The sequence below is a fragment of the Pristiophorus japonicus genome, chromosome 8, assembly GCF_044704955.1.
Source record: "Pristiophorus japonicus isolate sPriJap1 chromosome 8, sPriJap1.hap1, whole genome shotgun sequence".
NCBI lineage: Eukaryota > Metazoa > Chordata > Chondrichthyes > Pristiophoridae > Pristiophorus > Pristiophorus japonicus.
In genome coordinates, this window is record NC_091984.1 from 4765234 (window position 1) to 4788413 (window position 23180).

At 53.3% G+C, this 23180-nt stretch overlaps 1 protein-coding gene across 3 annotated transcripts in view; it reads right to left on the minus strand.

The window, feature by feature from the left end:
• erich3 (glutamate-rich 3) overlaps positions 1-23180 on the minus strand; it is a 51299-nt gene that overhangs the window by 2885 nt on the left and 25234 nt on the right. For 2 of the 3 annotated variants that reach the window (XM_070886480.1, XM_070886478.1), the window contains exons 6-11: positions 21833-22018; positions 20106-20303; positions 16626-16800; positions 11032-11218; positions 9657-9937; positions 5059-5286 (exon numbers count right to left, since the gene is read on the minus strand). In XM_070886480.1, the coding sequence (XP_070742581.1) occupies positions 5059-5286; positions 9657-9937; positions 11032-11218; positions 16626-16800; positions 20106-20303; positions 21833-22018 (1255 nt within the window). The remainder of the gene's footprint in view (positions 1-5058; positions 5287-9656; positions 9938-11031; positions 11219-16625; positions 16801-20105; positions 20304-21832; positions 22019-23180) is intronic. The other variant, XM_070886481.1, reaches the window with a different exon arrangement.

The following is a 23180-nucleotide window of genomic DNA, read 5'->3' on the forward strand; positions in this document are numbered from 1 at the left end:
GGGTGATGGGTGAGTGGGACTGGGTGCAAGTTAGGACACTTGGCAGTGAGCACAGAGGGTGATGGGTGAACGGGACTCGGTGTGAGTTAGGACACAGGTCAGTGAGCACAGGGGGTGACGGGTGAGCGGGACTCGGTGTGAGTTAGGACACGGGGCAGTGAGCACAGAGGGTGATGGGTGAACGGGACTCGGTGTGAGTTAGGACACGGGTCAGTGAGCACAGGGGGTGATGGGTGAGTGGGACTCGGTGTGAGTTAGGACACGGGGCAGTGAGCACAGGGGGTGATGGGTGAGTGGGACTGGGTGCGAGTTAGGACACGGGGCAGTGAGCACAGGGAGTGATGGGTGAGTGGGACTGGGTGCGAGTTAGGACACGGGGCAGGGAGCACAGGGGGTGATGGGTGAGTGGGTCTGGGTGCGAGTTAGGACACGGGGCAGTGAGCACAGGGGGTGATGGGTGAGTGGGACTGGGTGCAAGTTAGGACACGGGGCAGCGAGCACAGGTGGTGATGGGTGAGTGGGACTGGGTGTGAGTTAGGACACGGGCCAGTGAGCACAGGGGGTGATGGGTGAGTGGGACTGGGTGCGAGTTAGGACACGGGGCAGGGAGCACAGGGGGTGATGGGTGAGTGGGTCTGGGTGCGAGTTAGGACACGGGGCAGTGAGCACAGGGGGTGATGGGTGAGTGGGACTGGGTGCAAGTTAGGACACGGGGCAGCGAGCACAGGTGGTGATGGGTGAGTGGGACTGGGTGTGAGTTAGGACACGGGGCAGTGAGCACAGGGGGTGATGGGTGAGTGGGACTGGGTGCGAGTTAGGACACAGGGCAGTGAGCACAGGGGGTGATGGGTGAGCGGGACTGGGTGCGAGTTAGGACACGGTGCAGCGAGCACAGGGGGTGATGGGTGAGCGGGACTGGGTGCGAGTTAGGACACAGGGCAGCGAGCACAGCCGGTGATGGGTGAATGGGACTGGGTGCGAGTTAGGACACGGGCGAGCACAGGGGGTGATGGGTGAGTGGGACTGGGTGAGAGTTAGGACACGGGGCAGTGAGCACAGGGGGTGATGGGTGAGTGGGACTGGGTGCGAGTTAGGACACGGGGCAGTGAGCACAGGGGGTGATGGGTGAGTGGGACTGGGTGTGAGTTAGGACACGGGGCAGTGAGCACAGGGGGTGATGGGTGAGTGGGACTGGGTGCGAGTTAGGACACGGGGCAGTGAGCACAGGGGGTGATGGGTGAGCGGGACTGGGTGCGAGTTAGGACACGGGGCAGTGAGCACAGGGGGTGATGGGTGAGTGGGACTGGGTGCGAGTTAGGACACAGGGCAGTGAGCACAGGGGCTGATGGGTGAGTGGGACTGGGTGCGAGTTAGGACACAGGCAGCAAGTTTACACAGAGGGTGGAAGATGGATAGCCAGCCAGGTGAACATCACAATAGTCAGGTCTGGAGTTAACGCAGGCACGGATAAAGGTTTCAGCAGCAAATTACAGAGTTTTCACACTGAAGCAGGTTGTTTGGCTGAAGCAGTCCATGTTGGAGTTGATCCTCCATGTGACCATTAGCCCGATCATGGACATCCCTTTACTGTGGGTCACTCATGGCTCAGTTGCTCGGGTCCGAAGGTCGTGGGTTCAAACCTGGATTTTTGTGCTCGAGTCTGCCTACGACCCTCTGACCTATGGGGGAGACCCTCAGAGCAGGAGATTCTGACCCTTACGAGCGGTGCAAGAGTGTGGGATGGGATGTCACGGTGTCTGTTAGAGGACTGCCGGCCACAGACTGTTTCCTGCTCCTATTCACCAACTAATTCAAAGCAAATTTAAAAACAGTCTTTGATCCGAGATGTAATGTGTTGCCGAGCAACCGAGACACCCCTGAAGGCAGCAATTAACTGTCCCATCGAGCAGCAGCAGATGGTACAATGCGTACAAGATAGTCGGCGGTGCCTGCGGTTAATATGCGGAGCGCTCCCGGGCTCGGGTAATCGGGCATCAGTGGGTGAATGGGGGAGGGGCGCACTGCTTAGGGTTGGTGAATGGGGGTGGGGGAGGGGCGCACGGTTTAGGGTGGGTGAATGGGGGAGGGTCGCGCTGTTTACAGTGGGTGAATGGGGGAGGGGCGCGCTGCTTAGGGTGGGTGAATGGGGGAGGGGCGCGCTGTTTAGGGTGGGTGAATGGGGGAGGGGCGCACTGTTTACGGTGGGTGAATGGGGGAGGGGGGCGCTGTTTAGGGTGGGTGAATGGGAGAGGGGTGCATTGTTTAGGGTGGGTGAATGGGGGGGGGGCGCTGTTTAGCGTGGGTGAATGGGGGAGGGGCGCGCTGTTTAGGGTGGGTGAATGGGGGAGGGGCGCGCTGTTTACAGTGGGTGAATGGGGGAGGGGCGCGCTGTTTAGGGTGGGTGAATGGGGGAGGGGCGTGCTGTTTAGGGTGGGTGAATGGGGGGGGGCGCTGTTTAGGGTGGGTGAATGGGGGAGGGGCGCACTGTTTAGGGTGGGTGAATGGGAGAGGGGTGCATTGTTTAGGGTGGGTGAATGGGGGGGGGGCGCTGTTTAGCGTGGGTGAATGGGGGAGGGGCGCGCTGTTTAGGGTGGGTGAATGGGGGAGGGGCGCGCTGTTTACAGTGGGTGAATGGGGGAGGGGCGCGCTGTTTAGGGTGGGTGAATGGGGGAGGGGCGTGCTGTTTAGGGTGGGTGAATGGGGGGGGGCGCTGTTTAGGGTGGGTGAATGGGGGAGGGGTGCACTGTTTAGGGTGGGTGAATGGGGGAGGGGCGCACTGTTTAGCGTGGGTGAATGGGGGGGGGGCGCTGTTTAGCGTGGGTGAATGGGGGAGGGGTGCACTGTTTAGCGTGGGTGAATGGGGGAGGGGTGCACTGTTTAGCGTGGGTGAATGGGGGAGGGGCGCACTGTTTAGCGTGGGTGAATGGGGGAGGGGTGCACTGTTTAGCGTGGGTGAATGGGGGAGGGGCGCACTGTTTAGCGTGGGTGAATGGGGGAGGGGCGTGCTGTTTAGGGTGGGTGAATGGGGGAGAGGCGCACGGTTTAGCGTTGGTGAATGGGGGAGGGGTGCACTGTTTACGGTGGGTGAATGGGGGAGGGGCGCACTGTTTACGCTGGGTGAATGGGGGAGGGGCGCACTGTTTAGCGTGGGTGAATGGGGGAGGGGCGCGCTGTTTACGCTGGGTGAATGGGGGAGGGGCGCACTGTTTAGCGTTGGTGAACGGGGGGGGGCGCTGTTTAGCGTGGGTGAATGGGGGAGGGGCGCACTGTTTAGCGTGGGTGAATGGGGGAGGGGCGCACTGTTTACGGTGGGTGAATGGGGGAGGGGCACACTGTTTAGCGTGGGTGAATGGGGGAGGGCGCACTGTTTAGCGTTGAACGCTCACATTAGGAGGCTCAAAGCCCCACTGGGCTCTAACTTCCCACGAGCTGTAATTAGGGTCGCCCATCCCTCCCCAGGATTTCTTCGGAGTCTCCCGGAATTAACAACAAAACTTGTATTTATATAGCGCCTTTAACGTAGTAAAACGTCCCAAGGCGCTTCACGGGAGTGTCAGAAGACAAAAAAATTAACTTGACAGTGAGGCACATGAGAAGAAATTAGGGCAGATGACCAACGGTTAGGTAGGTTTTAAGGTGCGTCTTGAAGGAGGGGAGAGAGGCGGAGTGGTTTAGGGAGGGAGTGCCAGAGCTTGGGGCTCAGGCAACACAAGTCACGGCCGCCAATGGCGGGATGATAGAACTCGGAGTTGCGCAAAAGGCCAGAATAGAAGAAGCGCAGAGATCTGGGAGGGTGGAGGGAGTTACAGGGGTAGGGAGGGATGTAGGGTGGGAGGGGGTTACAGGGATAGGGAGAGGTGTAGGGTAGGAGGAGGTTACAGAGATAGGGAGGGGTGTAGGGGGGAGGGGGTTACAGAGATAGGGAGGGGTGTAGAGTGGGAGGGGCTTACAGAGATAGGGAGGGGTGTAGGGTGGGAGGGGGTTATAGAGATAGGGAAGGGTGTAGGTGAGAGTGGGTTACAGGGATAGGGAGGGGTGTAGGGTGGGAGGGGCTTACAGAGATAGGGAGGGGTGTAGGGTGGGAGGGGGTTACAGGGATAGGGAGGGGTGTAGGGTGGGAGGGGGTTACAGGGATAGGGAGGGGTGTAGGGTGGGAGGGGGTTACAGGGATAGGGAGGGTTGTAGGGTGGGAGGGGGTTACAGGGATAGGGAGGGGTGTTGGGTGGGAGGGGCTTACAGAGATAGGGAGGGGTGTAGGGGGGAGTGGGTTACAGAGATAGGGAGGGGTGTAGGGTGGGAGGGGCTTACAGAGATAGGGAGGGGTGTAGGGTGGGAGGGAGTTACAGGGATAGGGAGGGGTGTAGGGTGAGTGGGGGTTACAGGGATAGGGATGGGTGTAGGGGGGAGTGGGTTACAGAGATAGGGAGGGGTGCAGGGCGGGAGGGAGTTACAGGGATAGGGAGGGGTGCAGGGCGGGAGGGAGTTACAGGGATAGGGATGGGTTTAGGGTGGGAGGGGGTTACAGTGATAGGGAGGGGTGTAGGGGGGAGTGGGTTACAGAGATAGGGAGGGGTGCAGGGCGGGAGGGAGTTACAGTGATAGGGAGGGGTGTAGGGTGGGAGGGGGTTACAGAGATAGGGAGGGGTGCAGGGCGGGAGGGAGTTACAGGGATAGGGAGGGGTGTAGGGGGGAGTGGGTTACAGGGATAGGGAGGGGTGTAGGGTGGGAGGGGGTTACAGGGATAGGGAGGGGTGTAGGGGGGAGTGGGTTACAGAGATAGGGAGGGGTGCAGGGCGGGAGGGAGTTACAGTGATAGGGAAGCGCGAGACCACGGAGGGATTTGAACAGGTGAAGAATTTGAACAAGGTGAGTGAGTCAGTTTTGACCTTCACCCCTCGGAGGTTAGCTGGCGGACTGGAATGCTGAGCCCTGGTTGGTCCTGTCTGCCCTTCCTTCCCGTGGGCCGCGTTGCATGACCCGGACGTGATCGTGCCCGCCAGGGTACAACCCGAACAGTGCAGGGAAGGCCCCAGGATTACAGGAAGACCGCTGGCTTACCCTCGCTCGCGCATTCACTGTCCGAGGAAAGGCTGCTATCCTCCTCGCTCGTCGATCCCTCCTCCTCCCGCACCTCCGACATCTCGCTCCGCCTCTCAATGTCCGAGCCCAATCTCTCGTTCCCCGCGGCCGCAGGTGGCTCTGCCGCACTCACGTCCCTTCCCTCGCCCGTTGCTTTCGCCTTCTCACTTGGCTTCTCGTCCTCCTCTTCAAAATCGTCGTCGTATTCTGAGAAACGGATTGAACATACGCACATTGGAAATAGGAACAGGAGTAGGGCATACGGCCCCTCGAGCCTGCTCCGCCATTTAATACGATCATGGCTGATCCGATCATGGACTCGGCTCCACTTCCCCGCCCGCTCCCCATAACCCCTTATCCCCTTATCATTTAAGAAACTGTCTAGCTCTGTCTTAAATTTATTCAATGTCCCAGCTTCCACAGCTCTCTGAGGCAGCGAATTCCACAGATTTACAACCCTCTGAGAGAAGAAATTCCTCCTCATCTCAGTTTTAAATGGAGCTGTGCCATGCTCACTGCTGGTGACTATACCCCACACCAGATTCCTCCCGCTCCATTGACTTCACCTCAGCCTTTCACCATTTCTTTCTATTCCCTTTTCTCTCATGTACTCATCGAGAGTCCTTTTGACAATATATAAGCTAATCTCCTTAACCACCCCCCATGGCAGCGAGTTCCACATTCTCTAGGCAAAGAAATGTCTCCTTATTTTCCTGATTTATTGGTAACTGTCTTGTATTTACGGCCCCTAGTTCTGGATTCTCCCACAAGTGGGAACATTCTCTCCACATCGACTCTGTCCAACCCACTGATGGTTTGAAAAGCTCCATCAGATTTCCTCCAAGTTTTTTCTTTGGTAAAGAAAAAAGCCCCGACCTGATCAATAATTCCCGATCGCTGTAATCGAAAAGGCATCCTTGGCGTTACAATCAGAGGCAGAGAGGACAAGAGGAAGTCATGCCAAACCTTTCTAAAACACTGGTTAGTCCTCAGCTGGAGTAGTGTCTCACTTTAGTAAGGATGCAATCATACAGTGCGCCCTGGTGAGACCACAGCTGGAGTATTGTGTACAGTGTCGGTCTCCTTACCCAAGTAAGGATATACTTGCCATAGAGAGAGAGCAACGACGGTTCATCAGACTGATTCCTGGGATGGGGGGGATTGTCCTATGAGGAGAGATTGAGCAGGCTAGGCCGATATTCTCTAGAGTTTAGAAGAATGCGAGGTGATATCATTGAAACATACAAAATTCTTACAGGGCTTGACAGGGTAGATGCAGGGAGGATGCTTCCCCGGGCTGGGGAGTCTAGAACCAGGGGTCACAGTCTCAGAATAAAGGGGTCGGCCATTTAGGACTGAGATGAAGAGACATTTCTTCACTCAGAGGGTGGTGAATCTTTGGAATTCTCTACCCCAGAGGGCTGTGGAGGCTCAGTCAGAGATCGATAGATTTTTGGATATTAAGGGAATCAAGAGATGTGGGGATCAGGCAGGAAAGTGGAGTTGTGGTAGAAGATCAGCCATGATCTCACTGAATGGCCGACTCCTGCTCCTAATTCTTATGTTCTTATTAAGGCCTTCGCGAGGGTGCATAGAGATTTACCACTATGGTTCCAGGGATGAGGGACTTCCAGAGACTGGAGAAGCTGGGGTTGTTTTCCATTGAACAGAGAAGGTTGAGGTTAATAGAGGTGTTCAAAATTATCAGTGGCTTTGATCGAGTAACTAAGGAGACACTTTTCAGTGGCAGGAGGGTCAGTAACCAGGGGACACAGATTCAAGGTAATTGGCAAAAAAAAAGAGGGGAGATCAGATTTTTTTTTACGCAGCGAGTTGTTGTGATCAGGAACGCGCTGCCTGAAAGGGCGGTGGGAGCAGATTCAATAGTAACTTTCAAAAGGGAATTGAATAAATACTTGAAGGGGAAAGATGTGCAGGGCTCTGGGGAAAGAGCTGGGAGTGGGACGAATTGGATCGCTCTGTCACAGAGCCGACACAGGCATTGGAATCAATTATTAACCACAGGCTAACGGGAACAAGTCTTTAGCTCAAAGGTAGTCATACCCATCCACTGGCTGCTAGCAGCTGTGGATCGCCTCTCAGTCAATGGGTGCATGTTTCACTCCAAAAATATCTCGGCCAACACTCCCAGTGCAGTACTGAGGGAGCGCTGCACTGTCGGAGGGGCAGTACTGAGGGAGCGCTGCACTGTCGGAGGGGCAGTACTGAGGGAGCGCTGCACTGTCGGAGGGGCAGTACTGAGGGAGCGCTGCACTGTCGGAGGGGCAGTACAGAGGGAGCGCTGCACTGTCGGAGGGGCAGTACAGAGGGAGCGCTGCACTGTCGGAGGGGCAGTACAGAGGGAGCGCTGCACTGTCAAGAGGTGCCATCTTTCGGACCGAGGCCCCGTCTGCCCCCTAGGGTGGACGTAAAAGATTCCACGGCACTATTTTAAATAAGAGCAGGGGAATTCTCCCTGGTATCTTGGGCCAATATTTATCCCTCAACCAACATCAGAGGGGAACCAGTGGATGTGATATATTTGGATTTCCAAAAGGCATTCGATAAGGTGCCACATAAAAGGTTACTGCGCAAGATAAAAGTTCACGGGGTTGGGGTAATATATTAGCATGGATAGAGGATTGGCTAACTAACAGAGAACAGTGAGTCGGGATAAATGAGTCATTTTCCGGTTGGCAATCAGTAACTAGTGGGGTGCCGCAGGGATCGGTGCTGGGTCCTCAACTATTTACAATCTATATTAATGACTTGGATGAAGGGACCAAGTGTAATGTTGCCAAATTTGCTGACAATACAAAGATGGATGGGAAAGCAAGTTGTGAGGAGGGCACAAAGAATCTGCAAAGGGATATAGACAGGCTAAGTGAGTGGGCAAACATTTGGCAGATGCAGTATATTGTGGGAAAATGTGAGGTTATCCACTTTGGCAGGATGAATAGAAAAGCAAATTATTATTTAAATGGAGAGAGACTACAGAATGCTGCAGCACAGAGGGATCTGGCGGTCCTTGTACATAAAATGCAAACGGTTAGTATGCAGAACAGCAAGTGGTCAGGAAGGCAAATGGAATGTTGATCTTTATTGCAAAGGGGGATGGAGTATAAAAGTAGGTGTAATGTCAGCACCTGTGAGTATTCTCAGGTTTGTAACGTTGTTGATGTGAGGTGGGCGCCGGAGGAACTGGAGTGCATCATCACCCCCGGCAAACCAAATTTTGATTTGATCTGTTAGTGTCTAAAATTTAATTTATCTATGTTTGTCGGTTTTAGTGCCCCTCCCCTCCCCACCCTTTTAGCCAGGGGGCACTTGTATAATTTGTGTTTTTATGCCCTCAAAAAAAAACAAGGGGGCAGTTGAAAGTTCTTGGAGTGTGCGCCCCCCCCCCCTCCCTTTTAATCAGAGGGCACTTGATTAAAGTGCACAACTAAAATAGTTGTAGAGCTGTTGAGTTGGGAGTGGCTTATCCAGTCACGTGACGTTCACAAGACTCAATAAAACCCCAGCCAGTTGGGTTTAGGGGATCCACGTTGAGGCAGGTGGTTGTGAGCCTGGTGGATGAACTGGTAATGTGTCGTGTGATTGTTAAACCTTTGTTAATAAACCAACTAGTTCTTAATAGCAATGTATCGCTATGAATTCTTAAGCAAAGAACCCATGGAGCAAATACATTACAGTAGGGAAGTCCTGCTACAACTGTACAGGGTGTTGGTGGGACCACACCTGGAGTACTGCGTACAGTTTTGGTCTCCTTATTTAAGGAGGGATATACTTACATGGGAGGCTGTTCAGAGAAGGCTCAGTAGATTGATTCCTCAGATGAAGGGGTTGTCTTATGAAGAAAGGTTGAGCAGGTTGGGCCTATATTCATTGGAGTTTAGAAGAATGAGAGGTGATCTTATTGAAACGTATAAGATTCTGAGGGGGCTGGACAGGGTAGATGCAGAGAGGATGTTTCCCCTCGTGGAAGAATCTAGAACTAGGGGGCATCGTTTCAGAATAAGGGGTCGCCCATTTAAAACGGAGATGAGGAGGAATTTCTTCTCTCAGAGGGTCGAGAATCTTTGGAATTCTCTGCCCCAGAGAGCTGTGGAGGCTGGGTCATTGAATATATTTAAGGTGGAGATAGACAGATTTTTGAGTCAAGGGTTATGGGGAGCGGGCGGGGAAGTGGATCTGAGTCCATGATCAGATCAGCCGTGATCTTATTGAATGGCGGAGCAGGCTCAAGGGGGCTAAATGGCCTCCTCCTGCTGCTATTTCTCATGTTCTCATTACTAAAAGAAATTATCTGCTCAGTATCACATTGCTCTTTGTGGAAGCTTGCTGTGCGCAAATTGGCCGCGATTCCCATGTTGCAACAGTGACTACACTTCAAAATATACTTCAGTCGTGTAAAGCCCCATATCTTTCTTTCTTAACGGTGGTTACGGCCATGGAAGGAACGTTCACGTTGTGAGCTGTCAGACCGTTGGTCAGCCCGTGAATCCTCCCGCTAACTCTCACTGTTCTTCACTCGTGTGTGAAGATACGAAAACTACCGGATCATAGTGACCAACCTTCCTTGGTATTTCCCCTTTGGGTGTCCACTGCTGGTGATCGCTCCTCTTTATCTTCATCCATTTTCTCCTCTTCATTCGTTTTCTGCGCCTCAGTTGAAGCGTGGGCCGACATTGCTTCTTCCCGCCCGGCCCCCTCTCCGGCGGGGGCCGGTACCCTCGCTGCCGATACCTCTCCTTCGTCCGTCACCGATCCCGGCTTTCCTTCCTTCTCCGCCTCTTCCTTCATCCTTTTTGGAGGCGGTGTGGGTTTCTTATCCAAACCCATCGCGATAATACATCTGTGGGGGAGGGATTGGACAGAGCATCCGTTAATGACAACTTATACCCCAGCTTGTCCTTAATGGTGTCAAAATGGCCACCGCACACAAAATGGCTGCTGTAATGTATTTGCTTCACGGGTTCTTTGCTTAAGAATTCGTAGCAACACATTGCTATTAAGAACTAGTTGGTTTATTAGCAAAGGTTTAACAATCACACTACACATTACCGGTTCATCCACCAGGCTCACAACTGCATACCTCATCGTGGATCCCCTCTACCCAACTGGCTGGGGTTTTATTGAGTCTTGTGAACATCATGTGACTGGCTAAGCCACTCACAGTGCAACAGCTCGACAACTATTTTAGTTGTATCAGTAATCAGGTGACCCCTGATTAAAGGGGGGCACACACCAAAAACTTTTCAAGTACTCTCTTGTTTTTTTTTTGAGGGCATTAAAACACAAATTGTACGAGTGCCCCCTGGCTAAAAGAGAAGGGGGTCACTAAAACTGATAACTTAAACAAATTAAACTTTAGACAATAAAATCAAATTAAAATGTGGTTGCCGGGGGCGATGATGCACTCCAGTCCCTCCGGCGCCCACCTCTCGCGGAAGGCCGCGAGCGTACCGGTGGACACCGCGTGCTCCATCTCCAGGGACACCCTGGCTCGGATGTAACCGCGGAAGAGAGGCAGGCAGACGGGCTGAACGACCCCCTCGACCGCCCGCTGCATGGTCCCCTTAGCCATGTGGCCGTGCCCAGGAGCAGTCCTACGAGGAGGCCTTCTGACCTGCCCGCTCCCCTCCGCACAGGGTGGGCAAAGATCAGGAGTGCGGGCAACAGCTCGACAAACCAGTGAGCATGCATCTGTTTATAGCTTCTGCACGCAAAATGGCTGCCGTGCGCAAAATGGCCACCATGCACGCCAGCTTAACAAGTGACTACACTTTGGAGTACTCCGCTGCACGTGAGGCACTTTTCCTACATTTCTGAAAGACTTAATACAGGACGACCTTATTCCAAGCTCGTCCTAGCCTTCTCTGAATGCAGGCGATGCGCGAGGGTGGGAGGGGGGGGAAGTATCGGTAACCCGGCGGGATGCCTCCCTACCTGTAGCAGGGGGACGCTCCGTCCACGTCCAGGAAAGCGAAGTAGGCGTGTTTGCCGCCGAGCCGCGACCCCCGGCGGTGCTTGTACTCACAGCAGGAGCTCAGTCGGTCCACCTGGATCCCGTTGAGGAAGAACGTGAGGCTGAAGGGGAATCCCGAGTGTCGCCGGGAGACAAACTGGAATTTCTCTGGAAAATCAAGAGAGGAAAGGACCCAGAGAAGCGTTAAAAACGGCTTAAGATTTGCACAGCACACAACACAGAACATCGGACGGAGCTCAACAAGGTGGAACACAGTACAGGAGGCCATTCATCCCCTCGAGACTGTCCCACCATTCATAGGAATAGGAGGCCATTCAGCCCCCCGAGACTGTCCCACCATTCATAGGAATAGGAGGCCATTCAGCCCCCCGAGACTGTCCCACCATTCATAGGAACATGAGGAGGCCATTCAGCCCCTCGAGACTGTCCCACCATTCATAGGAACAGGAGGAGGCCATTCAGCCCCTCGAGACTGTCCCACCATTCATAGGAACAGGAGGAGGCCATTCAGCCCCTCGAGACTGTCCCACCATTCATAGGAACAGGAGGAGGCCATTCAGCCCCTCGAGACTGTCCTACCATTCATAGGAACATGAGGAGGCCATTCAGCCCCTCGAGACTGTCCCACCATTCATAGGAACAGGAGGAGGCTATTCAGCCCCTCGAGACTGTCCCACCATTCATAGGAACAGGAGGAGGCCATTCAGCCCCCCGAGACTGCCGCACCAATCATAGGAACAGGAGGAGAACATTCGGCCTCCCCGAGACTGTTCCACCAATCAATGAGATCATGGCTGATCTGTACCTTAACTCCAGCTCCCCACCTTGGTTCCGTAACCCTTAATACCCTTACCCAACCAAAATCCAACAATCCCAGCTTTTATATTTTCAATTGACCCCCAGCACCCACAGCCTTTTGGGGGAAGAGAGTTCCAGATTCCCAGCACCGTGTGTGAGAAGAAGTGCTTCCTGACATCACCACTGAACGGCCTGGCTCTAATTTTAAGGTTATGCCCCCTTGTTCTGGAGGGGCGCATGCCTCCCCTGCTCTTCTTCGAAATAGTGCCATGGGAACTTTTACATCTACCTGAGAGCGCAGACAGGGCCTCGGTTTAACGTCACACGTGAAATACGGCACCTCGGACAGTGCGGCACTCCCTCAGTACTGCACTGGAGTGCCAGCCTGGATTTATGTGCTCCAGTCCCTGGAGTGGGACTTGAACCCACAACCTTCTGACTCAGGGGCGAGGGTTGCTACCCACTGAGCCACGGCTGAGCAAGGGGGAAGGGGAAAGAACCAGGGACAGTGAACTACTGGTGCAGTTGCTGATTAGTGTCACTGCTACTTGTTGCTATTCATTACATTCTTGTTCTCAACAGCTAACCCCATTTCGAGCCATGCCTCGAGGACGTTGAACACTCTGTTATCCCATGGGTCGTCACAGGAAGAGGGGGCCATTCAGCCCCTCGAGCCTGTTCCGCCATTCAATGAGATCATGGCTGATCTGCGACCCGACTCCATTTACCCGCCTTGGCTCCATATCCCATTATACCCTTAGCCAGCAAAAATCTACCGATCTCAGATTTAACACTATGAGTTGAGCCAGCATCTCCTGCTTTGCGTGGGCGTTTTTTTTCCATACTTCTACTACCCTTTGTGTGAAGAAGTCTTTCCCAACTTCTCTCCCGAACGGCCTGGCCCTGATTTTAAGGTTATGTCCCCTTGTCCTAGCCTCCCCCCTGCACCCCGCGGGAAAAGTTTCTCTCCAAACACCCCATCAATTCCTTTCAAAATCCTAAAACCTCAATCAAATCACCCCTTAAACCTCTATATTCCAGGGAATACAAGCCTAGTCTCTAATCTAGGGACATAGAAACAGGAGGAGGCCATTCAGCCCTGCGAGCCTGTTCCACCATTCAATGAGATTGTGGCTGCATATCCCTTAATACCTGTGGTTATGAAAAATCTATCAATCTCTGATTTAAAATCAACAATTGATCTAGCATCAATTGCCGTTTGTGGAAGAGAGTTCAAAATTTCTACCACCCTTTGTGTGTAGAAATGTTCCCTAATTTCACTCCTGAAAGGTCTGGCTCTAATGTTTAGATTATGCCCCCTAGTCCTCAAATCCCCAACCAGGGGAAATAGTTACTCTCTATCTATCCTATCTGTTCCCCTTAATATCCTAAAAACTTCGATCAGATCATCCCTTAACCTTCTAAATTCAAGGGAATACAACCTTAGTTTGTGTAATCTCTCCTAACGTAACCCTTGGAGTCAGAGTATCTTTCTGGTGAACCCACGCTGCACTCCCTCCAAGACCAATATCCTTCCCAAGGTGTGGTGTCCAGAACAGTGGGAGGAGAGGTTTAATAGCAAAATGGTTGAGACTCCTCCAGGGTTCAGGAGTGGAGTAACACACGGAACCACATCCAAGGGTAGTGAAAATCTGCAACTGACTCCCTCAAAAAAGAGCTGGGTATCAATTGAAAATGTCATGACTGAGACTGATCGACTTTTGTCAGGCAAGGGTACAAATGGAAATGGAGCCAAGGCGGGTCAACAGAGTAAGATACAGATCAGCCAGAATCTCAGATTGGTGGAACAGGTTCGGGGGGGGGGGGCGGGGGTTGCTGAACAGCCTCCCCCTGTTCCAGACCCTCCACTACCATCGGTTGAGATATAGACACAAGATATGTCACGTAGGGGGAGCAAAGCTACGAAGGGATTTGATGAGCATTTTTCAATAAAGGTAGTATTTCCGTGTTTCTTTCTGAACTTTGCATTGATAATCCAGGGCCATTTCATACACCCCCGAGGAGGTCAAGGTTGGCTCAGTGGGGTAGCACTCTCTCCTCTGAATCAGAAGATTGTAGGCTCAAACTCTACTTCAGAGACTGGAGAACGTAATCTAGACCGACACTCCCAGCGCAGTGCAGAGAGAGCGCCGCACTGTCGGAGGGGCAGTACTGAGGGAGCGCCGCACTGTCGGAGGGGCAGTACTGAGGGAGCGCCGCACTGTCGGAGGGGCAGTACTGAGGGAGCGCCGCACTGTCGGAGGGGCAGTACTGAGGGAGCGCCGCACTGTCGGAGGGGCAGTACTGAGGGAGCGCCGCACTGTCGGAGGGGCAGTAATGAGGGAGCGCCGCACTGTCGGAGGGGCAGTACTGAGGGAGCGCCGCACTGTCGGAGGGGCAGTACTGAGGGAGCGCCGCACTGTCGGAGGGGCAGTACTGAGGGAGCGCCGCACTGTCGGAGGGGCAGTACTGAGGGAGCGCCGCACTGTCGGAGGGGCAGTACTGAGGGAGCGCCGCACTGTCGGAGGGGCAGTACTGAGGGAGCGCCGCACTGTCGGAGGGGCAGTACTGAGGGAGCGCCGCACTGTCGGAGGGGCAGTACTGAGGGAGCGCCGCACTGTCGGAGGGGCAGTACTGAGGGAGCGCCGCACTGTCGGAGGGGCAGTACTGAGGGAGTGCTTCACTGTCGGAGGGTGCTTGAATTAAACACTGGCTCTGTCTGACCACTTGGAGCGGTGTTTAAAATACTATGTTCCTGATTGAAGAGCAGTTGAGTTCTCCTCGAGTCCTGCCCTACATTCCTGCCTGGGCCAATAGCACATCATTGCTGTTTGTGGGACCTTGCTGTGTGCAAATGGATGCCACGCTTGCTGACATTGTGGTGTTTGAGAGATGTGATCGAGTCTTATTTAGGACTAAATCATTCTTTCTTGTACAGTATCACCGACCCTTAAGTTGGGAAGCTGAATGAGTTGTGCAGGTGGGAGCAGGAAGTTATAAAGGGACACAGACAGACTGAGTGAGCGGACAAAACGATGCTAGATGGAGTTCATTGTGGGGAAGTGTGAGGTCATCCAGTTCGGATCAGAGAAAGAGTAACTGGAATTGTTTCTTCATGGTGAGAGACCTGAGACCAGGAGCTGTGGTGGAGCAAAGGGGTGTGAGTAACCATCTACACCAATCACTGAAAGCTAGTGGACAGCTACAAAAAGTAATCAAAAATGCTAAAGGCAACATTGGCCTTTAACTCGGAGCGGATTACAGAGAGGTGAAAGATATGTTACAGTTTATATCAAGCTCTGGTCAGACCCCACCTGAACACTGTGTCCAGTGCTGGGCTCTGTCACTCAGGGAGGATATATCGGCCTCGGAGGGGGTGAACGCAGATTCACCAGAATGATACTGGGGCTAAAGGGGTTAGATAATGTGGACAGTTTACACATGGGCTTGTATTCCCCTGAGTTTAGGCGGTTGAAGGGTGATCTGATCAAATGACAAAGGAATTGGATCGGGTGGATAGAATCGATTTCCTCTGGTGGGGGGAGTCCAGAACAAGGGGCACCATTTTAAGATTAAAGCTGGGCTATTTAGGAGGCAAATCAGGAATCACTCTTTTCACACAAAGGGTCGAGGAAATCTGGAACTCTCTCTCCCCAGGATGCAGGGGGTCAATTGGACCATTGAAGACTGGGATTTTTGTTGGGTAAGCCTATCGAGGGACTGGATCAAAGGCAGGTCAATGGGGTTGAGGTACAGATCAGCCACAATCTAATTGAAATGACACAACCAGGTTCGAGGGGCTGAATGGCCTCCTCCTGTTCCTATGGTAACAGGCTCGAGGGGCTGAATGGCCTTCAATTGTGGCTGGGGGCAAGGTGCCCAGTCTACCATCTCACCCAAGGTGGGCATCCCATCGCAAAACACGAGGCGCAAGAAGAGAAACCATGAAAATGGGTCTAAGATATTGTCTGACTTCAATTCTTAGAATCACAGAATCTCTCAGTCCAGGAGGAGGCCATTCGGCCCATCGGGCCTGTGCTGGTTCTGTGACAGAGCGATCCAATTAGTCCCACTGCCCCGCTCTTTCCCCACAGCCCGGCAAATGTTTCCCCTTCAAGTATTTATCCAATTCCCATTTGAAAGTTACTACTGAATCTGCTCCCACCGCCCTTTCAGGCAGCGCGTTCCCGATCACAACAACTCGTTCCTCATCTCCCTCTGGTCCTTTTGCCAATTACCTTCAATCTGTGTCCCTCTGGTTACCGACCCTCCTGCCCCTGGAAAGTGTCTCCTTAGTTACTCGATCAAAGCCCTTCATAATTTTGAACACCTTTATTAAATCTCCCCAGTGTCCTGGCTAATATTTATCCCTCAACCAATATCAGTAAAACGTATTATCTGGTCATTTATCACGTTGCTGTTTGTGGGAGCTTGCTGTGTGCAAATTGACTGCTGCGTTTCCCTACGTTACAACAGTGACTGGTCTTCAAAAAGTACTTCATTGGCTGTAAAGCGCTTTGGAATGTCCGGAGGTCATGAAAGGCGCTATAGAAATGCAAGTCCTTCTTTATTAACCTTCTCTGCTCCAAGGAGAACAATCCCAGTCTCCATATAACTGAAGTCCCTCATCCCTGCCTTGAAGACCCAACCTCTGGCTTTCAGTTTTCAAACTTAACGCTGACGGGAAGAAATGAAAACAAACACAAACGAAGAAATGTTTTTTTTTTTAATTTTTAATTTTAAAACTGGCGCCCACCTGCTTCCAGAAGCTTCCCTTTGTAGACGCAGAGGTTCTCCCCGCCACAGTGCTGTTGTTGAACCTTGACCTCGTCCCTGGCCTGGTCGTACGAGAGATGCAGGCGCTTGCCGCGGTAAACCATCGTAATCAATACATTGCTGTGCGCTGTGGACCGGTGCAACTTCGGAGCATCCTACAACAGCAACAACAAAAACTTGAACTTATATAGTGGGGTGCAGATCGGCAATGCTGTGTCAGCCAGTGAGTTGGACACGGGGCGGGATTGGTCGTTTTAATTTACTGATGAATTACAGCAAACAGTCTTTACTAATGAATTACATGCGAGCACCATGGGAGCAGGCCGGGGAGCGGAAGGAGCAGTGTGGCGGCATACCGCTCCAGGGAGCAGCACGTGCTGGAGCAAGAGAGCAACGGCAATGAAAAGGGACGTCACCAAGATCCAGGTCGGTGATTGGAGCGTGGGGCAGGTACATCAGGAGCGGCGAGGTCGGGGTGAAGGAGCGGCGAGAGACTGTAGAGGGACGTGATCGGGGCCCAGGAGAGGCGAGGGTTCGGGGCCCAGAAGAGACGAGGGCCCAGGGGCAGCACGTGCCCAGCCCACACTGTGCGATATGTGCGAGCACTAGGTCCGTGCAGCAGAGCAGGTCTCCAGTCGTCCTGGTTAATCCTTGCCACTGGACCAAGACCTCGCTCTGTCAAGCCCATGTGGTGGCTGGAGTGCAACGGCCACCCCACGTTAAAAAAATCCACGCACAGGCATCTTCCACCCTTCAGGATGTAGTTTGGGATCCGGAATATTGGGTCCTTCATTGAAACACCTATAAACTTGACATGGAAGCAAGTCATCCTCGATTCGAGGGACTGCCTATGAAGATGACGACAGCAAACAGTCTATTTACTGATGAATTACACGAGTAAAAACCCCAACACTGCACGAGGTAGAAAAAGCTCAAGACAGCTTAAGAACAACAAGGCAACGGGTGCGGATGGAATCCCTGCGGAGGCACTGAAGTACGGCGGAGAGGCACTACTGGTGCGAATCCATGGCCTCATCTCGCTCATCTGGAGGGAGGAGAGCATGCCGGGAGATCTCAGAGATGCAGTGATCGTGATCATCTTTTAAATAAAGGGACAAGTTCGACTGCGGCAACGACAGAGAAATCTCCCTGCTATCAGCCACTGGGAAAGTTGGCGCTAGAGTCCTCCTCAACCATCGCCTCCCTGTGGCTGAGGAGCTCCTCCCGGAGTCACAGTGTGGATTTCGTCCCCCACGGGGCACAACGCATGTGAATTTTTATTTATTGATGAATCACAGTAAACGGACTATTTACTGATGAATTGCAGCAAATCATGCCTCCACGGTGCAGCAGGATCAATTAAAGTGACCATAAAGATTGTTGTAAAAACCCAACGGGTTCACCGATGTCCTTTCGGGACGGAAACCTGCCGCCCTTACCCGGTCTGGGCCTATATGTGACTCCAGTCCCACAACAACGTGGTTGACTCTTAGCTGCCCTCTGAAGTGGCCGAGCGGGACACTCTGTTGTATCAAACCCGCTCCAAGCGGTTCAAGAAGTCCCACTCCACCTTCTCAGGGCAACGCAGGATGGGCAATAAATGCCAGCCATGCCCACAGTCCCAGAATTAAATTTTTTTAAAGCTAAGCTATATGGACATTGGGTGAAAGAGTTATAACTGGATGGGCCTCAGTGGAGAAGAGGCCCAAACAGGAAAGTGAGGTGTCAGCCGTGGCTCAGTGAGTAGCACTCTCGCCAAACCTCGCAAAATCTAGGCTGCCACTCCCAGTGCAGTACTGAGGGAGCGCCGCCCTGTCGGAGGGGCAGTGCTGAGGGAGCGCCGCCCTGTCGGAGGGGCAGTGCTGAGGGAGCGCCGCCCTGTCGGAGGGGCAGTGCTGAGGGAGCGCCGCCCTGTCGGAGGGGCAGTGCTGAGGGAGCGCCGCCCTGTCGGAGGGGCAGTGCTGAGGGAGCGCCGCCCTGTCGGAGGGGCAGTGCTGAGGGAGCGCCGCCCTGTCGGAGGGGCAGTGCTGAGGGAGCGCCGCCCTGTCGGAGGGGCAGTGCTGAGGGAGCGCCGCACTGTCGGAGGGGCAGTGCTGAGGGAGCGCCGCCCTGTCGGAGGGGCAGTGCTGAGGGAGCGCCGCCCTGTCGGAGGGACAGTGCTGAGGGAGCGCCGCCCTGTCGGAGGGGCAGTGCTGAGGGAGCGCCGCCCTGTCGGAGGGGCAGTGCTGAGGGAGCGCCGCCCTGTCGGAGGGGCAGTGCTGAGGGAGCGCCGCCCTGTCGGAGGGGCAGTACTGAGGGAGCGCCGCCCTGTCGGAGGGGCAGTGCTGAGGGAGCGCCGCACTGTCGGACATGCTGCCTTTCAGACAAGACATTAACCGAGGACCTGTCTGCCCTCTCGGGTGAACGTAAAAGATCCCACAGCACTATTCGAGGAAGAGCAGGGGAAGTTCTCTACGGTGTTCTGGGGCCAATATTTATACCTCAACCGACATCACTAAAAACAGATTATCTGGTCACGATCACATGCTGTGTGGAAGCTTGCTGTGCTCAAACTAGCTGCTGCGTTTCCTATATTACAACAGTGACTACACTTCAAATGTACTTCATTGTCTGTGAGACACTTTGGGCTGTCCTGAGGTGGTGACAGGCACGATAGAAATGCACAGCACAGCAACAGGCCATGGAGAGGTGATCTTATCGAAACATATAAGATAACGAGGGGGCTCGACAAGGTGGATGCAGAGAGGATATTTCCTCTAATAGGGGAAACTAAAACTAGGGGACATAGCCTCAGAATAAGGGGCCACCCATTTAAAACTGATATGAGGAGGAATTTCTTCTCCGAGGGTTGTAAATCTGTGGAATTCGCTGCCTCAGAGAGCTGTGGAGGCTGGGTCATTGAGTATATTTAAACGGAGATAGACAGATTTTTGAGCGATAAGGGGTTATGGGGAGCGGGCAGGGAAGTGGAGCGGGGTCCATGGTCAGATCAGCCACGATCTTATTGAATGGCGGAGCAGGCTCGAGGGCTCCATGCCAGTGTTTATGCTCCACACGAGTATTTCTCAGTGTTGGAGGAGGCGATGTTGAGGATAATGAACCCGATGCAAGTCTTTTAAAATTATGAAGCGGTTTGATAGGGCAGATGTAACAAAGATGTTTCCACTTGTGGGAGAGACCAGAACGAGGGACCATAAATATAAGACAGTCACTGATAAATCCAATGGGGAATTCAGGAGAAACCTCTTTACCCAGAGAGGGGTGAGAATGTGGAACTCGCTGCCACAGGGAGGGGTTGAGGCCAATACCATAGATACATTGAAGGGCAAGCTGGATAAACACACGAGGGAGAAAGGAATAGAAGGATATGGGGATAGGGTGAGATGGAGGGGGCTGGTGTGGAGCATAATCCCCGGCACGGAGCGCTGGGCCCAATGGGCTGTGATCGTGTTGGCCTTACCTTTGCCGACAGGTTGACAAGGCCGTTGGGAGCCGTGGTAGGCCGCAGCCTTCTGCCTCTGGTAGACCCGTTCTTCTCCCGTTTCCTGGGGGGCGGTGGGACTGGAGTCACGTAGTTATTGATGACTGGGAGACGGTAGGGAGACATCCCGGTGGGAAAATCCAGAGTGTGCCAGTTCCTGATTGAATCACGGTCCAGCTGGGGGGGGGGGGGGGTGTGGGGAGGGAGAAGAACAGCAAACTCACTCGGACATCATTTCTCACTAATAAAAGGCAGTCAATCACAACCAGGAACCCCCCCCACACTGCCATTCAGATCTTTGGATAATTCCCATAACTTTTTCACAATGCTGAATCCACGAAACGCAGAAGTTTCATTAAACAACAGACTTCAGGTTGGCACGTGCAACTTTATGCAGAGGCGTGCGAAGTGATATAGTTTGGAAGGAAGAATGAGGAGAGGCAAAATAAACTCAATGGTACAATTTTAAAAGGGGTGCAGGAACAGAGAGACCTGGGGGCTAATGTACACAGTCACACAAATCGATAACGCTGTTTTAAAAAAAGCATGCGGGATCAATAGAGACAACGTGCAAGGTGGTCATGCAAAACCTTTGAAAATCCCCAGTCAGGCCCCAAGCTGGAGGATTGTGAGAAATTTTGGGCACCGCACTTTGGGGGAGGATGTCAAGCTCATGGGAGAGGGTGCAGAGGGGATTGACCAGAATGGTAGCAGGGGTGGGGAACTTCACTTGCGTGGAGAGACTGCAGAAGCTGGGGTTGTTGTCCTTCGAGCAGGAAGTTTCTGTAGCGCCTGTCACCACCTCAGGACGGATGCCCCAAAGCGCTTTACAGCCAATGAAGCACTTTTGGATTGTAGTCACTGATGTAATGTGGGAAACCTGGCAGCCAATTTGTGCACAGCAAGCTCCCACAAACAGCAATGTGATAATGACCAGATAATACATTATATTGAAGTTGGTTGAGGGATAAATATTGGCCAGGAAATCTGGGTAGAACTCCCTTGCTCCTCTTTGAAATACTGCAGCGGGATCTTACACATCCACCCAAGAGGGCAGACGGGACCTCGGTTTATCTTATCCGAATGACAGCTCCAACAGTGCAGCACTCCCTCAGCACCGCCCCTCCGACACTCCCTCAGCACCGCCCCTCCGACACTCCCTCAGCACCGCCCCTCCGACACTCCCTCAGCACCGCCCCTCCGACACTCCCTCAGCACTGCACCGGGGGTGTCAGCCTGGATTATGGGCTCAAGTCTCTTGAAATGGGAATTGAACCCACGACCTTGTGACTCAGAGGCTGCGAGCTAATTGAGAAATGGATTGCCTGCTTTCCCGTTCCACATTGCCCAGGATTTATATTGTGGATCAGTTACCCATCGCTCATCGTTAATGAGCCCGGGCTGAGGTTTGGAGCTGGTTATCGGACAGTGCTCGACCGAGACTTCAATAGTCTTTGTGTGTCAGCCGAGTCTCTCTGCCTGCACACGAGCCCCTTTCACCATCTCAGGACATCCCAAAGCACTTTACACCCAGTGACGTACTGCAGGGGTCTGGGGGGGAAAGAGCGGGGGACCAATCGGATCACTCCACGGAGCCACAGCCGAGACCATGCCTGCTGTGAGTGAATTGGATCAGTATAGTGTTCCCCAGAGACTGTAACCCACGCCTGGCACCGCTAACGCTGGTTAGAAAGCAGAGTAAATACCGTGTGCAGGAGCTGGGGGTCCGTGTCCTCGGCCGGGTGGGGGGTCTGCTCCTTGTAGCGGAGGTGCGGCGAGGACTGCACCGTGATCACCGTGGTCCCCACGGGGGCTCCGCTGCCTGGGAGGGGGAGCAGTCTGACCGGAGGTTGCAGCTTCCCGGGGGCGGTGCTGGGGCGCGGAGACACGGGCTGGGCCCCCGAGAGAGAGAAGCAGAGAATCCGTCAGTGTGGACCCATTCACCCATCTCCCCCACATACACACCCTCCCCCCCCCCCCCCCACACACACTTTCTCCCCCCCCCAAACCCCAAACACACACTTCCCCATCCCCCCATTCTAACCCTTCTCGCCCCCGCCTCCATCCACCAGTCGGTGTAACCTGGCTCAAATAACCCGCCGGTTGACTAAATTAACTACTGAGAGATGATCTCTCAAACTAATACTGAAGCCCAACTCACTCTGTTAACAGCTCAGGGTCCTGTGGAACACAAAAGGTGTGGAAGTTATGTTATAATTGTACAGAGCTCTGGTCATAGGAGCAGGAGGTCGCCATTCAGCCCCTCGATCCTGTTCTGCCATTCAATGAGAACATGGCTGATCTGTCCTGACTCCATCCAATTCGTCAATCTCCGATTTAAAGTTATTAATTGAGCCAGCATCTATTGCTTTTTGTGGGAGAGAGTTCCACAATTCTACCACCCTTTTTGTGAAGATGTGTTTCCGAACTTTTCTCCTGAATGGCCTGGCCCTGATTTTGTTATGTCCCCTTGTCCCAGACTCCCCCACCAGTGGATAAAGTTTCTCTCGAGCTACAATATCGATTCCTTTCAAAGTCCTAAAAACCTCAATCAAAATCGCCCCTTGACCTTCTGTGTTCCAGGGAATACATGCCTCGTTTATGTAATCTCGCCTCATAATCTAAACTGTTTTAGCCCCGGTATCAGTCTGCAGAGTCTACGCTGAACTCCTTTCCGAGGCTGATATATCTGTTCTAATGTTTGGGTCCCAGAAGTTTGCACACATTGGGACACTGCGTCCAGTTCTGGGCAGACCCCTCAGGGAGGATATGTGGGCCTCGGAGGGGGTCTAGAATGACACCGGGGCTAAAAGGGTTAAATTACGAGGGCAGGTTGCACAGACTGGGCTTGTAGTCCCTCGAATATAGAAGATTAAGGGGTGATCTAATCCAGATGTTTAATATGATTAAATCATTAATCAGGTAGAAAGAGAGAAACTATTTCCTCTGGTGGGGGGAGTCCAGAACATGGGGGAGTCACCTTAAAATTAGAGCCAGGCCGTTCAGGGGTGACGTCAGGAAACACTTCCTCACACAAAGGGCAGTGGGAATCGG